The sequence below is a fragment of the Hyaena hyaena genome, unplaced genomic scaffold (assembly GCF_003009895.1).
Source record: "Hyaena hyaena isolate Hyena2069 unplaced genomic scaffold, ASM300989v1 scaffold_411, whole genome shotgun sequence".
Classification (NCBI taxonomy): Eukaryota; Metazoa; Chordata; class Mammalia; order Carnivora; family Hyaenidae; genus Hyaena; species Hyaena hyaena.
Genome location: NW_024081040.1, coordinates 688,397 through 705,310, shown reverse-complemented (window position 1 = coordinate 705,310; position 16,914 = coordinate 688,397). Strand labels below are relative to the sequence as shown.

Here is a 16,914-nt window from a genome sequence, read left to right as displayed (position 1 = left end):
CACAGCTCCAAAGGGGAAGTCTCTGGTTTTGAAAGTGTTATATCTAGTGATTCTTTTTCATTGTGTAAATATTTCTAGGAAGGCTAAACTGTGGTGAAGTCTAAAAAATACCTACTAGGAAACATTTTCTAGGTTCTGTTTATTGTTGTAGAAAAGAGAACAATCACTAACCTTAATGAAAGCTTATCCCTACTGAATATATTGACATATGTGCTGAGCTTGGGGACTTGCAAATACCTTTCATATATATTTATATGACTGATTTCTCTTGGATGGCAATGCCTGCAATCTACAGATTATTTTCATTTGATGGGAGGATACATATAACCCTAAGTGACAAGTTTCAGTGAAGGATTTAATTCTTTTATTGTATATCACACATTCAAGCATTGCTCATGAACTAAGGGAGACTGTTTTGGAAGTAGGCTGTCATGGGTGCAAATGCTGACTCTCCCACATCTCACCATTATGACCTTGGACAGGTTGTTTCACATATCTGAGCACTGGGTTTCTTATCAGTAAAATGAAGAGACTATTTGCTATCTTTAGGGTTTGCTGGGAAGACAGAGTGAGCTAACGTGGGTAAATGATCTAGCACAGCACTCTTTTCTGCTTACAAATGCCACCAGACATCTTACTCTCAATGTTAGCCCAAATTAAGTGGGTAACACATCTCTTTGAAATATTTCTTAGCTCATTGTAAAGGTTACTTTTGTCAGTCTGGATTTACCTGTTATATGGGAAAGTTTGTGATAAATGTTTCCATAGTTGAACTTTTTAGCCAAATCTGCCATTTACCTCAGTAAGAAAATGGAGAAGTTTAAGAACTACCGTACACACTGTTTAAGAAGAAGAGTGAAATCTCGCAGTCATTAAGACTAGTATTTGAGAGTAAATCAACTTTTGTTATCAATAATTTAGCAAGTTGTTTTAAAATTTCCGGTGACTAGCCCCCTTTATTTTGCTAACAACACTGTGGTAAATCCATTCACAATCTACGTAGCCCTCAGTAATTTCTGTATCCTAGTCATAAGAAGATCTTGATGGACTTCCCTGCACTATAACTATCTACAAAGTAGTAAAAATATGAATTTGACTACTGTCACAGTTATTATGGGTACTCAGTTATTACTAGTGCTATCATTATGATGGGAACATTGCAAACATAACACAGCTAACTCCTTGGAGTCTTTGCTTCAAGCAATTTTTGGGAAATATGATATTTATAAAAAGAGTCTTCAATGTGTGCATGGCTATTGGCTGTTAAGTACCTTACTGCTTTTTTCCTGATGTTTCCCCCAGTTAATTACTTTCTTAATTGATGTCTGTGCTCTCTCTCTCTCTCTCTTTCTCTCTCAACTACCTGGCAGTCTTTTCCCTATAAAAGGACCCATATGTCTAAGGTAGAGATTCTCTATTTTATATACTCATCAGTGATTAAGCTGCATGGAGTAGACCTGCTTATCATTTAGATGTTTCCTTTAACCCTGCTTTTTCAATACAGTGGTGCCTTATTTGTTTTAATTCAAGTCAAATATGTTCTTTTCAGCCTGAATGCCAGCACCCAACGTATGTCTTAATTTCTAATCATAGTCGTAGAGCAAAGAAAACATTTTAAATGTGCTAATCCATCATAATTAAAAATAATACTTAAAAGATAGATGCTCTTTCTAACGTGCAACTATATACAGAGAATGAGAGAGAAAAGCTTTTTCTGAAAAGTGACTCTTTTTCTTTTGATTCTTATTAGACTTGAATTTGAGCGGCAACAGCGCGAAGAACTTGAAAAATTGGAAAGTAAGAGGTAAGCTGTGTGGGTTACTGGTCTTAACACTGCTGTGGTCTGTGGATTCTCTGCATTACTGTTCTAGAAGAATTTCATCGGGTGTGTTTCACTGCCTTTCTCTGACTCTGTGTCAAGTATTTATGTGTCTAATGACTGTAGGTCATTTCTCTAGCTGGTTAGTTTTACCTCAATTTTGAATCTTTTGAAAACAGTACATCTTCAAGTACTTGCGAGAAAGAGGGAATAGTAGGCAAATTTCCTACCCTCGTTAAATTTAATACGCCAAATATATGACTTGTTTATATTTAATCCAAAAGCATATCCTCCTTAGTGATTATCGCTTGAGGTTTACAAAAGCCAAAAGGGGGCGCCTGGGTGGCTTAGTCGGTTAAGCGTCCGACTTTCACTTAGGTCATGATCTCACGGTTCGTGGGTTCGAGCCCCACGTTGGGCTCTGTGCTGACTGCCAGCTCGGAGCCTGGAGCCTATTTCAGAGTCTGTGTCTCCCTCTCTCTCTGACCCTCCCCTGCTCACGCTGTCTCTCTCTCTCCTAGAAATAAATAAAAATATTAAAAAAAACCCAAAACAACACAAAACAAAAAAAACAAAAGCCAAAAGAATGACAGTTCCCCTTACTTATGCCTCCTCCCCTTTTAAACATCTTTGCTTTTGTTATTTGGCCATTTGTATTTCCCTTCTATAATTTGCTTCTTTAAATTCTTTGCTCACTTTTCTTCTGTGTGTGTGTGTGTGATTTTTTTAGCTGATTTGGAGAGGTTTGTATATGTTCTGAATATAATTATCTGATAAAACGAAGTATTTTCTCCTTCTCCCCACCCTCATCCTATTTAACAAGCCAAGAAACAGAGTAAGGATAGATATTAAAGTAGAAACTAAGGTCACAGGAAATCTGTAAATTGAATATTTGTTTTCTGGAACCTGGAGTTTAGAATGCTATAGACCAAACATGACATGTAACCCCGGGAATCATGCATCTCAGTTTTCTATGGAGACTACTATTTTTCTCTGTGTTACGTGTTAATAAACTAATATTTGGGGCCATTTGGTGATTACCACTTGTCCTAAACTAGTGATTAAATGCTAAATAGCATGTGGTTATTTGAGCTGCAACAATGAACTGTCGATTATCTTGACTTTGATATTTGACCCCAACAAGTTGAGGATGGCATAAGCATTTTTATTTAATGTCATTTTGTAACTGAATTTCTGTTGAGTTTTAGCCATTGGGCTGAATAAAATTATTCACATTTAAATTTAAATTGGGCATGGTTCTTTCTCTTTGAGCTCAGGGGGCTTTTAAAATGATATCATGCATAACACATTATGCTTATAGACTCTACAAAGAAATGATATCAGAGGCTACTTCAGGAGATTAGGCAAATGATATGTTGGACAGTTACAGAGTAAAAAAGCCAAACAGTATGCAGCTGGGAATGAAGAGGAAAGCCGTTCCCCCACCCCTTTTCATTTTAGCAAAGGGTTTGACTTTGCGGCATATGTACATTTTCAGAACACTTCAGCTAGGGAGAAGCTCAAGCACCATTTATAAGTAGCGAGCAAATGATGATGGGTCAACGTTTGGCATTTCAGGAAACTCATAGAAGAAATGGAGGAAAAGCAGAAGTCCGATAAGGCGGAGCTGGAGCGGATGCAGCAGGAGGTGGAGACGCAGCGCAAGGAGACCGAGATTGTCCAGCTGCAGATCCGCAAGCAGGAGGAGAGTCTCAAACGTCGCAGTTTCCACATCGAGAGCCGGCTGAAGGATTTGCTCGCCGAGAAGGAGAAGTTTGAAGAGGAAAGGCAGCGGGAGCAGCAGGAAATCGAGCTGCAGAAGAAGAAGCAAGAGGAGGAGAGCTTTCTCCGAGTCAAAGAAGAGCTCCAGCGGCTCCAGGAGCTCAACAACAACGAGAAGGCCGAGAAGATCCAGATATTTCGCGAGCTGGACCGCCTCAAAAGGGAGAAGGACGAGCAGTGTGCCAAGCTCGAGCTGGAGAAGAAGAGACTGGAGGAGCAGGAGAAGGAGCAGCTCATGCTCGCGGTGCACCTAGAGGAGCAGCTGCGCGAGAAGCAGGAAATGATCCGGCTGCTCTGGCGCGGGGAGGTGCAGCGGGTGGAGGAGGAGAGGAGGGACCTGGAGGGCATCCGGGAGGCCCTCCTGCGGGCGAAGGAGGCCCGGGCTGAAGGGGATGACGACGGCGAGGAGTTGGAGCGGGCTCAGCTGCACTTCCTAGAGTTCAAGAGAAGGCAGCTGGTCAAGCTGGCCAACCTGGAGAAGGACCTGATTCAACAGAAGGACCTACTGAAAAAGGAAGTTGAAGAAGAACGAGAACTCCTGGAGGGTTTAAAGTCGGCCAACGAAAGTGGCTTCAGATCATTGGAGGGAGACGACAATGGTGTCCCAGACGTCAGGCAGGCGGCTCAACCTCTGGAGCAGATAAAGCCAGCGGAATACAGGCTGCAGTATAAAGAACGCCAGCTCCAGTACCTCCTGCAGCATCATCTGCCAACCCTGTTGGAAGAAAAGCAGAGGGCGTTTGAGATCCTGGACAGGGGGCCCCTCGGCCTAGACAATACTCTCTATCAGGTAGAGAAAGAAATGGAAGAAAAAGATGAACAGCTTGCGCAGTACGAGGCCAGCGCAAGCCAGCTGCAGAAGCTCCAGGCCACCTTTGAGTTCACGACCAACATCGCCCGTCAGGAGGAAAAAGTGAGGAGAAAGGAGAAGGAGATCCTCGAGTCGCGGGAGAAGCAGCAGCGGGAGGCGCTGGAGCGGGCCGTGGCCAGGCTGGAGAGGAGGCACTCGGCCCTGCAGAGGCGCTCCACGCTGGGCCTGGAGATCGAGGAGCAGAGGCAGAAGCTGGCCACACTGAATGGCAGCGGCGAAGTACAGTCCGGGCTCCGGGCCAGCCTGGATGCCGAGCAGGAAGCCCTGGAGAAGGACCGGGAGAGGTGAGGCTGTGCAGGGAGAGCACGGCACGCCTCGGGTGCCAAAGGGGGCGCGCCTTCCATCCCTGCGCGGTGTGCCCCTCGCTGTCTTTTTACAAAAGGAATTCTCTAATACACCAGCCAATGCTTGCTGTCCAACCCAAGCTGAGAAAAGTGCCCCCAAACATTTTCTTAGTCAATGGGTCTGCCCTGTGCCACTGCAAAGAGTAGGTCAGGAATCACCACCAGGGCCATGCCCCTTAATGATGCTCAAACATTTGCCACTCCTCAGGTATTGATCACGCTGGCCATTTACTTTAGGATCCTCATCTGAGAACTGTTGCCCTGCCATTGAAAAAAAAAGCATGCAAACCAAGCCAAGCCCTTGTCTATTTCTCCGCCTGCATCTGTCCCCTCCCCTCCCTTTTCTCTTTCCCTTCCCTTCTTCCCTCCTTTCTTCCTTCTCTCCTCGCCTTCTTCCCCCACCCCCAGTCCCTCCCCAGAATTTTTCCTATCCTCCCCTAACCCTTGCTTCATCCTCACCCTGGGCCCAACGTCTTCTCTGTGACCAGCACTAGTTATAATAAAGCATCATCCCTTCCTCACAGACCGCACAGACCAGGTGCTGATTTCCACCCCTGTTGGGAAACTGGAAAGCAGCCCTCCTGATTCACAGTATTTGAGGGAGGCCCCAGGATTCTGTATTAAAAAGGAAACTGCTAAACAAACAAAATTTCTCCAGGTGATTCACGAACACAGCGGTATATTCAAGGAAGTGTGGTGATGATTTACTCTTGCTACTTTTGATGTTGTGAAAAATAAAAGTAGGAACTAGCACTATTTTCATGGTAAAGGAAAAGTATCTTCTCCCGCCCATTCCCTGTCACCACGCTTCCTACATGGTAGGTTCTCAAAAGGAATAAGTACATGAATTCGAGAACACTTTTTTTCTGGTGGCCCAGCAGACGTGATGCCAAGACTCCCAGAAAGTCTGTCGTCTGCCTGGTGTGCAGACATCACCTGCTTTGTTGTCCTGCAGGGACTTTCATACCCTGGCCCACCCCTTTCCTGCCTGTCTGGCCTCTGCAGGCTCTCTGATCTTTGAGCCTCAGTCCTCTTATGAGAAGTGGGCAGAGGAGATCAGGGGCCTGTGCATTTTCTGTAGCTCCAGACCCCTTCCTTGGTCAGTTGAGATCTTACCTGAAGCCCAGGTTAGCGGGCCTGGACCCCTGCCCCCTCTCCAACAGTCCAGCCACCCGCAGCGCCTCTTAGGGGCTGGAACTAAAGCCCAGGTGGCTAGCTTGTAGGAGCCCAGCTTGACATCAGCAGATGCCTGGGATCCATGCTGATGACAGAGCAAGACCTATGAGGCTGGAGCCTCTGTCCATCATCTGGCCTGAACAGGTTGGGACAGCCTCCCTTTCAAATGATCCGCTTATACTGTGGGTTCTATTTACCTTTGCTCCCTGGTAATTCCCTCTGGCAAAGCAGCAAGAAATAACAATCAAAAACTATAATGCTATTACTTCGGAGAAATAGGTTGGAGGTTTAAGAAAATTATTGCAGGTATGTTATGTAAATGAAATTGCTGGACAAAGCTCCAGCCCCAGGAAATTTAAAGTAGTAGAGGGCAAGCTCTCAATTTATATCCTGCAGTGTGCAGTAAGAATGCTGCTTGGGCTTTTAGCTTGATGTCCCTGGCTTTTGTCAACCGGCTTCACTCCCTGGCCATTTAGTATTAATACTCTATTATAGCGGATACAGTATTGTGATTTCCAGGGAAGTGATTTCCTGATGTCAGCGTTCCTCCAGAAGCCACACAAAGGATGCTTTTAGCTTCATGTGTTTTGCTGGAATAGACTTTGCAAAGACCTAATTCAGGCCAACAGATTCTGAGCTCTTCGCCCTGGCTGTGATGCGCCCACAGCTTTCTGTGGGTGTTGGTTTTGTGTGTTATTATCTCTCTGGGTTCTCACGGCTAAGCCAGGGCCTGCTGTGCGGCCTGAGTCAACTGCTTCGGAAATTCTGCAAGTGTGAAATTTTCAAGTGGAACTAGATTAGACAATGGCGCCCTGAACTTGGCTTTCCTGGTTGGCTTCCTTATGAGCAAGATTTAATCCATTCTCTGTCATGTTTTCTACCCAGTGGTGGTATAGTCACTGGGGACAAGTGTCCTGCAGCGGCAGGTCTGCTCACCAGCCCACCCTGAGCCACTTCATCGTCTTGTCTTATGTGCTGCAGCCCTTTCCTGGGACGCCCTGCTTCCCTTGCCACCCATAGAAATCCTGGTGGGCCTTCAGGGCCTCATGCCAACCCCTTGGCTCTGTGGGATGTTTTACACTGCCTTACCCCCCCCCCCCCCCCCCCCGCAAAAGATGTCTTTGACCAACTCTGGTACATGTCATCTTAATTATAAACATTGGCAGTTACTTGCTTATATCTGGCTCCTTTTCCTTACCATCTCTGAGACTTTGTATTAATATTGTTCTCTGGTTCGTTGCCTGCCAACTGGACCCTGATGTCAGTTTTTTATGCGTTTTTCTTCCTCCTTTGAAAATACTACATGCTGTGCATGTTGATGCTTAGTATGTACTTGCTCATCAGCAGACAGATGAAGGACTGAGTTAGGCTGGGCATTGCCTCTGTGGAACCCATGAGTGCTGACTCTGGTGACCTTGTAGTCACATCCCTGAGAGTTAAGAACTTGGCTCTCAAATTGCTGTTGGTAACACCAGAGAGCTAGTAGCATCATGCTGTGCCAGCATCTGAAGCTAGAATCCCTGAAGTTTGGAACTGGAGGAATTTAGAAGACTGATTGACTCTTCAAATTGGTATATGAAGAAATTGAGATCCAGGTTTCATTAACTTGCTCAAGTTCACACAGTGAGTAAGCTGCAGCACCTGCATTCCCTGGGCCAAGTTTACTGGCAAGATTGGCCCTCCAGCCTCATGGCCCTGGATCCAATCATGCCTGGGCCAGCAGGAGATTGGCCTTACACTTGACCTCATATTGGATGTATCAGTTATCATTGAAAATAAGTGTTTAGTTCTGCAGTGGTTTAATTTCTTAAATTACTCACCTTGCTTTCCTAGGTCTCTTGCCTATTTCTCTTTTCCACACCCTCTGCCTTAGCCAAAGTGGATTCCTAGTTTTTGTGATTTAGGCCTTTGTTCCCATTGCTTTTTGTGCCTGGAGAGCCCTTCATCCTCATCTCCACATGTCCAAATTCCTACTGGCCTGTGAAGACTCAACTTAGAACTGCCTTGACCATGCAGGTTCTCCTAGATTGGTGGTGGCTAAAAATTCTTTAAAGCATACATCTCGTTTGTCAAACTGGTATTTAGGGGGATCCATATATATGGTCAAAGACCAACTGTTTTGTTGAGTCAAGGGGTAGGGGGCTCAGAATCCTGTACATCTGCCTCAAAGGATTGGCTCAGAGCACAGTGGGAATATCTTTGCCCTTGATAATTAAACTCTGTCCAACTTTTGAGCACCTGAAGCATTGTTCTGAACCCAACTTGTGGCTCATTATCACCCTTATATCTCGTTTGATACATATGTGGCACCTTCACTACTAGAAGTTAAAGCTCTTTGCAAAAAGTGTCTAGGTCCCCCATGATTTCAAGAACAATGCTCCACCCAGTGAAGATGCTCCAGAAATACTGTTCATGAATGAATTCATGTAACTCCCATCTCTCTAGATTAGAGCACGAAATCGAGCAGTTGAAGCAGAAGATCTGTGAGGTTGACGGTGTTCAAAAGGGGCATCATGGGACCGTGGAGGGGAAGACTCCTTCTTCCAGCTTGCCGTCCAGTGCTGAAAAATCTCACCTGGTCCCCCTGATGGATGCCAGGTACTGGCCATTAAACTGATGCCAAACCTACATTTACAATGTGATTTAATGCTTCGCTGTACCTTGTATTGTCCAGTCTGCATGGGAAGGGATCTATCAGGTGACTAGTGATAGGTGTCCCTTAGGTATGTATACTTTGTCTCCATCAATTTACTGCCAGGAGGGGAGAGGTATCATTTGAGGAATCAATTGAGGAATCAGTTGAGGAATCAGTTGAGGAATGATACCTCAGATTTGAGCCAAATCTGAGGAATTTTAGTGTAGTGTTATGTGAGAAGGTAGAATTAGAAGGCCCAGGGAAACCACTTCTTCTAGAAAGGAGTGGACTAAGGCCAGGCTGAGAGGAACTAAGAAGTAGAGTTAATTGAACCATACAGTTAATTTATGAAGTCATTAATTACAGATGGATGCAGTCTGTTAGGAAAACGATATTCAGAATGATCATGAATAGCATATATAGCTGATATTACTATAGTAAAATGATTTTCAACTTGAGTCGCATTGTTATATGCTCTGTGGCTTAGAGCTTTCAGATAAGTTGATTAATCGTACTTTGCCTATAAGAAAGGGATTATTTTCTAGCTGTGTTATGGGGACATTTCAAATTGGGCAGTCATGAGCCCTGGGCTCGGTGACATGTATTTGGATATCAAAATGTATTCAGAATGGTCTGAGCCTCTGTAGCCCCTTAAATCTAGGTCCACTTCTTCAGTGAAGCTAGTTTAAACTTTAAGTAAAAGATCCAGAGGAGTAAAACATTTGTACGTGCCCTTGGCCCTGGGTCAGCTGCACATGATTTTCCTTGCATTACTGAAAGGTAACTACTGCATTTTATTATCCATTCTTCTGTGCTCTTTTACTTAAAATTTTAATCTCTTTACCTCTTGATTCAGGAAATCATCAAGACTTGGTTAGTAGTACCGAAATGTTTCTAGGATTACACATATGCTTAGAGAGATGAAACCAGATTCTTTTTTTAGTGTGCTAAGAAGTAAACATGCGACACAACTCATGTTAAGTAATCCATCTAATCGGTGTCTGTATGGGGGAGGGAGAGTCTGGAACTCAGCAAGCCTACCGTGTGGGCAGTCTGAGCCACGAGAAGGATTTTAGCTGGGACTAAAATTCTTCAGTCTCACTGGTTTCTCTGGGTGGATTCTTGTGCTTCATACAAGTTCACGTCCATTCTTTAGGGTACCAGATATTTAGTTGACAACTGCCTCAATCATCAACATTTCTTGCTTCCACTGTCTTGGCCACATACCAGGCAGTTTGAAAGGTAGAGGACCTTTAAAATGTGGTTTCTCCCAGAGAGACAAGAAAGAGAAGAAACCATTCAAGCCACTGTTCCTTGGGAATGGTGAAGATTCATAGTGATTGTGCCCACTTCCCCCCGCCCCCACCTTTTAATCCACTTAAGTCACTTTATGATATGAGAAATAACTCTCACAATTTTCCAAGTGAAGAAACTGAGGTTTGGTGAATGAAGTGTGGGTCTCGGAGTCTGGTCAGAGGCCGTGGAGCCTTTTGAAACCAGCGTCTGTGCCCAGGAGCCAGGGTTCCACCAAGGAGAACCAGGGGAGACATGGATGGGATCACGTCATCTCCCTTGTATTCTCAAGATTCTGTTATTTGTCCAGTTCTCTCTTGTTTGAGGAAAACCCAGAGAGTGAACACATGTCACTGCATTTCTTAGAAAGTAGAAAAAGGTCCCGAGTTATTATGTTTGAGGTTTAGAATGAGAGAGCTCTTCTTTTTGAAGGGTATAGTAAATTAAGGGTCTCAGATGTTCTCTGTGGTCAGAAATCTTTAAATTTTTTCTTAATGTTTTATTTATTTCTGAGAGAGAGAAAGAGAGAGAGAGACAGCGTGAGCAGGGGAGGGCCCGAGAGGGAGGGAGACACAGAATCTGACACAAGCTCCAGGCTCTGAGCTGGCTGTCATCACAGAGCCTGACGCAGGGCTCGAACCCACGAACCATGAGATCATGACCTGAGCCGAAGTCGGACGCTTAACTGGCTGAACCACCCAGGCACCCCTGTGGTCAGAAATCTTTATGTACCACCTCCCGCATCTCTGTTGTTTGCAGGATCAGTGCTTACATTGAAGAAGAAGTCCAAAGACGACTTCAGGATTTGCGTCGTGTGATCGGCGAGGATAGCAGTGCATCTGCAGAAGTGGCAAGGGTGAGCTGACAGAGCCAAGCCATCAGTTATTCATTTTCTTGTTTTTCTTTTTAGTTTTTAAAGTTTATTTTTTAATGTTTATTTATATTTGAGAGACAGAGAGACAAGAGTGTGAGTTGGGGAGAGGCAGAGAGAGAGGGAGACAGAATCCGAAGCAGGCTCCAGGCTCTGAGCTGTCCGCAGAGTCCAACGCAGGGCTTGAACTCATGAATCATGAGATCATAACCTTAGCTGAAGTCGGGTGCTTAACCCATTGAGCCACCTGGGTGCCCGTGTCATTCGTTTTCAAGGTAACCTTTCCATAAGTTGGTGGTGGTTGAGGTGATGGGCCCCCTTATTATTGTTTCTCAGTGAGAAAATTAAGATACAAAATTTTCTAGAAAAATTAATTTTTGCTTGGGTGGAGATTAATATGTTATAAATAGTATTGATTCAGGAGAAACTTTATTTTAAATTTTTTTACTTCTGAAGGAACTTCTGAAGTGAATATAGAGTCTACTAAAATGCTTTATTTACTTTGATTTATAAAGATTCTACATGTAACATTTTTGTGTTTTCTCCAAAAAATACAACCAGTTTCCTTAAGTATTTAATTTTGCTTGATAAATCATCCTGAGTAGATCTATAATTTTGCTTTTGAGAAGATCTGTATTTGTGATGTTGATTTTTATCAAAATAGGAACATTTCATTTCTGTTCTGCAAATTAAGAAGGGTCCTAAGGAAATTTTGCTCTTAATATTATTCTTAGAATTTCAAGATTAGGAATAGATGGTTCAGTTTTCTTACTACAGACAGATTGATAGTCATATTTACCTCGGGAACATATATTCTATAGAAAGGATATAATTGTTGAGTAAGTATGTTTCTTTAGAATTTTGTTCCCATAAATATTTCTAATCAAATCAGTTTCTTTTCCCGCTATGAACAAGCTATAATTTAATATAGAGGGCTTTTTATTTTCTTATCAGGATAATGAGAAACTCCATAATGGCACCATTCAACGTAAGCTAAAATATGAGGTAGGTAATGATTTTTCAGATTGATAAGGTTGCCTTAAATTATGGCATGCTTGGGTGATTAAATTTTCTTAATGTTTAGTTGCATAATTAGAATTTTGAAGTCCCAGTGAGATTAATGGCTAATAGGGGAGGCAAGCTATTATATGGACTTAAAATTAAACGGAATCCTGCCAGTTGAAAACTGCTTGGACTTTATTTGAATGGTGTGTAACTGTGATCGGGGCCCCTTGCCCAGTTTTTCATTTGTAACAGTATCCTTTCCCTTGGTCTGCATTTAAAAGGCAGAATTATATAATCAGAATCAGATATGGGTTTGGAAATGAAACTGAACACTTCTCCACATTTAAAAACCCTGCTCGTTTTATGGACTTTGAGTTGGCAGTAGTTCAAAGGACATACTCTTGGGTGATTCACTTATTTCTCTGGTGGATTGTCAAACCGAGATTTATTTGGGCCTATGATCTGTAAGGTTTTACTTGTAGTATTTTCCTCCACTGAGGGACGTGTCTTCCCCATATATTCCTAAATTAAAAAAACAAAAAAACACAAACCTAGGTGGTAGAAATCTTACGGATGGCGCCCATATATTACAGAACAGAGAGCAAGAAGTGAAGGGCTGGGTGTTCCACAGGAGGCTTAGCTGACATTGGCCACTGCCATGCCTCCACCCCGGCTGTCCACATTGTCTTCCTCTGGACATCTGTCTCTCTAGCAGATAACCCTGTGAAGTGTAGGACATTGCCTTTTATTTCTTTGTGTCCACTGTGCCTGGCCTGTGCCCGGAAACCTTTCACAGTGTTGGTTTGTAGCTCTGGAAATGGCGATCTAACCGGGGCAGGTATAATTAAAGATTCCCATGCAGTGAACCAAGAGGCAAGAGAAATATGACTGAGGTTTAGATACTTGTCAATTTCCTTTTGGCTTTGTCATCTGATTTTTCATTAAGTATGCCCTCATGACTTTTACATTTTGGACATATGGTCATGGACTTATTTTCACAACTAAATCTGACCTTTTGCAAATTGAATCAAAGATCTTAGGATTTATTTTGGAGCAGTTGAAATATTAGACCAAGAAATGGATACTGTGGGTCAATCCCATACAACATATTTCTTTCAAATACTCGGCAATTTATAAGGTAAATAATATGGAAATTGATGTCCTGTGTGTGAATCAGAACATCCATTCTTAAATCATGTATCAATCAATGTGAATAGTTTAGGCTTTCACGTTAGCCTCTGCATTAATCTACAAAATGAAACCAATGACTGCAGGAATCTTCATGTGCAGAAAGATTTGCAAAAGGTGCTGCCAACCCCCATTTCAACTGTTTTGACATCTCGAACAGAAAAGGTATCTTGCCCCGCTGCTACCCGGAGAGGTCACTGACGCTTCCAGCAGAGAAGAGGGGAGGGAGGTGGATCTGAATGACCACCCAGGTCCTCCCACGACACACAGTATCTCAGCCTCTCCTGCTCCTTCCTCAGCATCGCGCAAGGGAGCCCACCAGCGAAGGCATCAGCCCTCTGGTCACGAGGTATGGCAGAACAGTGATCGCGGATACGGTCATCCCGAGTGTGCAGGCCATTTCCAACCAAATCGTTTCAGTCTACCTGAAACCACATTTCTTAACAAAAGCAGCACCAGCGACACAAAACAGCAGCATAGGGCAGGACATTTCCGTGAGCTGATGACTCATAAAGAGGAACACAGCTTGCGAATCGAGTCCAGCTGGAGTTTGCTGCAGGATTTGTCCCAAGAAGCACCTCTACCTAATGGAAGCGACCAGACCAGACAAAGCAAGTTATTTTGCTTGGTCCTTTCTGAAACGGTTTCTAGTGAGGATGGTGATTCCCATGGCATTCCTCAGGATGCACCCGCCAGGAAGTTCTGTGGTGAGCAGCAAGTCAATAAAGAGTTAGATGCTAAAAAAGCTGGCTCTCCACAGTCCCTGGCAAATGTCAGGACAGAAGGAAACAGTGGGCCGGGCTCTTTTTACCACAGGCTGGCAGACCTTTATAAAGATACCAGCAGTCACCTACTACAGGCTGGCACAGAGGTGATCCGCCAGGCGGGGCATGTGGGGGGCCTGTGTGACCCCAGGGGGCTCACCTCCCACATGATGACATTTATCAGACGACTGCCATTTCTGAAACACTTTACGCTGGACACACCCCTGAAGTCACGTATGGCGTCATCCGAGCCTCATGCTCTCCCCAGAGAAGCTCAGGCTGGCAGCAGCGATGGTGGAGAGGCAGGGGCTGCCAGGCTCGCAGAGAGTGTGGTGCCTTTCAGAGCGCCAGGCCTTACTGCTACCTCTGCGGCTGCAGGATCCCCAAGCTCAGTGTGTCGCCTAGGATGTGAAGATTCTAGAAGGATCTCTGCGTTTAAGCAAACCCTTGTGCAATTCCCAGCCCCGATGCTGAAACTTCAGGAGCTGCCTTTGAAGGACTTTCTTGAGCACATGGCTCGTTCCGTACCAGAACTTTTGGGTGACGTGAAGGAAGCCAGAGGTGTTTACTGGCTAGCTGTTGCAAACTGCACAAAGCCGGAGCCTCAGCCAGCATGTCTGCTCCTGCTTCCTTTCATGCTGTGTGCTCTGGTTCTGTCAGATAGCCCTCCAGGCTCAGTGGGCATTTTTCATGCTCTGCCCCTCTCTGGACTAAAGGAAATTCAAATCAGTTTTGGTGGGCAGAGCATTAGATTCTTGAGCTCTGCAGAGAGTCTCCTGCTCACTGTGTTTAGTTACAACAAAACCCTCTGTCAACAGATTTGCCATGACCTCCTGTGTGTCCTGATGCCCGAGTCTGAGGCCGCCATCCACACTAATCATCCTTTGTTCCAGCAAGATCTGGTTCAGCTTTCTCTTGATTGGAAAGCAGAAATCCCTGATTTAGTTTTGGCAGACGGTGTTCGGTTGTCATCTAGATTCCAGGATACCTTGGTTGACATGATTTACTTTCTGCATGGAAATATGGAAGTCAACATCCCCTCTCTGGCAGAGGTACAGTTACTGCTCTACATGACTGTCAGAGTCGAGAGTGACCCCGGCCGAGACAGCCTCCAGTCCTTAGTCCTTCTGAACACCCACATTGCCCTTTTGAGGGAAGATCAAGTTTTCTATCCCCGTGCTCAGTGTCTAAACACACCTCCTCCACGCACACGGTTTGATGTGACCAGATGCCGCGCTTTAAGCGAATTCAGGTATGTCGTGGTTCTGGAGAAAAAAACCTTGTCAACCATCCGACTTGTCTTCTCAGAAAAACTCAGACTCCCATCAGATTCAAGAAATAGCCCAGCTGAGCACTTTGAAGAAGCCCAGAACATCCATTTGTTCCCTGGCATGCTGTGTCCTGTGGGCAGTCAGAACGGGGCACCTGAGGTCTGGAAACTGACCCTCAGCTCTCAGGATGAGGCTCTGTGGCTTATCGCACACTTGACTAAGCTCTCAGGAGGGAACTTGTAAAAATACTTTGCATATTTTTTGAGATTTTTAATAAAACGAACATTGTAAGAATAGTCAAGGACCCGGAATAGCTCTATGTAGCTAATTGATTTGAAACTGGAAAAATGCAGACCTCTGAAATTGGAAATGTAAATATGTTAAGTATCTACAATAAAAAAAAAAAAAAATAGGGGATAGGAGAACACTGATAAAATACCTTTATCACCACCCTGCTTCCTTTTCCTGAACCTCAGCCTTGTAAATATGGGTCTGCCTCATTATTTGTTGGGTGATTAAAGCATTTCTGATTGTTTTTGGCTTCATGTTGACTTTGAGTACAGTGGCTTGGAATCTGTCTGTGTCTGCTGGATTCCAGCAGGCTAATTTGTGCTGCTTGAAAAAGTGCCCGGTTGGCAATGACCTTCACTGACATCCTCCGTTTTAGCCATGATTAGGACAGCTCTGTAGCAGAGCACATTAGTAATGCATCAAGCTTCCTGGAAGGACCCAGGGATTTAAAATACCCTCCCCTCACTATAATACATGGAATGGAGACAGCACCACATGGCCTGCGGTGTCTTCTTCCTCAGTTAATTGCTTTTTCCTTCCTCCTTTCAGACCTTTTGACTATTGCTTTCCAACCTGTGTGCTTTCAGTTCCTTATTTGTTGGTTTAGTTTTGACAACCCTTCTCCCTATGCCACATGCCCCCTACATGGCAGTACTTTCTCTGAGCATTTATATTTCTGTCCTGGAAAGGCTCTTCATCTTCAAGTCTGAATTTTTCTAACAGCTTCTTTAAGCAATCTTATCAGCTGCAGGGTCACATCAGAAGGCATTCAGCTCTTCCCTCTGGCCTCCCTCCCTAACATCATACACAGCCTCTGACCAGCGTGTTCTGTGGCCTGAGCCAGTCAGTGTTGGCCTCCCTTCTGAGGTGAGTTATGCCCCTGGAGGCCTCAGGTACATCTCTCTTCACAACATATGATCTGGTAGTCAGCTGCCTTCCTCCTCTGTGAGAGGCTTAAACCTGGCCTCTTCAGAATCTCTGTCTCCTCTGAGTGACCCTTTCTCTTTTATCCATTTCTGTTCAACATTCCTATGAGGAATTGGGTCACATGTCTTATATTTATTAGTTATTTCATCTGGTCCTGGGTTGCACAGCCACTGTTCTCCTGTTTCTCGGATGTGTATGTTCTACCAAATTTCAGAGTCTTAGAAGGAAGAAGGTGGATTCTTCACTGCTTCCACTTCTAGCTGGGATCATGGTAGCTACTCATGGAATGTTGCAGGCAGTTGAGCAAATGAGTGATTCCATGAAGCCATTTATATTAGCCTTGGCATGGAGGGGTCGTTTTTCTCTTCTGGTCAGACCTTTGGATAATGTACAATGTAAATGCCATAGCCCCCTCTTCATTTCTACTCCTAATCACCAGTAGGGGCAGTGTCAAAGCTTAACCCATCCAGAAACTCACCGGCTCCCTTTGGCCAGGAAGTTCAGACCTTCCCTCTTTCCCCATCAGAACTAATGAGCTACTTAATGTGTTCTACACTTCGTCATTAATTTTCCTTTCCCCAGGGGTGGACAGGAAAGGGCAGGAAACTGGAGAGTGTGTTAGGATCCACACACTGGTGGCTGCTGTCTTGTCTGCAGTAATCAAGTAGAAACTTTTT

General features: G+C 44.3%; 1 protein-coding gene across 1 annotated transcript in view; it reads left to right on the top strand.

The window, feature by feature from the left end:
* The window catches only part of KIF16B (kinesin family member 16B), a 296,460-nt gene that overhangs the window by 190,286 nt on the left and 89,260 nt on the right, over positions 1 to 16,914 (top strand). The window contains exons 18-22 of the mRNA XM_039252113.1: positions 1,751 to 1,804; positions 3,398 to 4,756; positions 8,438 to 8,590; positions 10,680 to 10,776; positions 11,746 to 11,796. Of these exons, the coding sequence (XP_039108044.1) occupies positions 1,751 to 1,804; positions 3,398 to 4,756; positions 8,438 to 8,590; positions 10,680 to 10,776; positions 11,746 to 11,796 (1,714 nt within the window). The remainder of the gene's footprint in view (positions 1 to 1,750; positions 1,805 to 3,397; positions 4,757 to 8,437; positions 8,591 to 10,679; positions 10,777 to 11,745; positions 11,797 to 16,914) is intronic.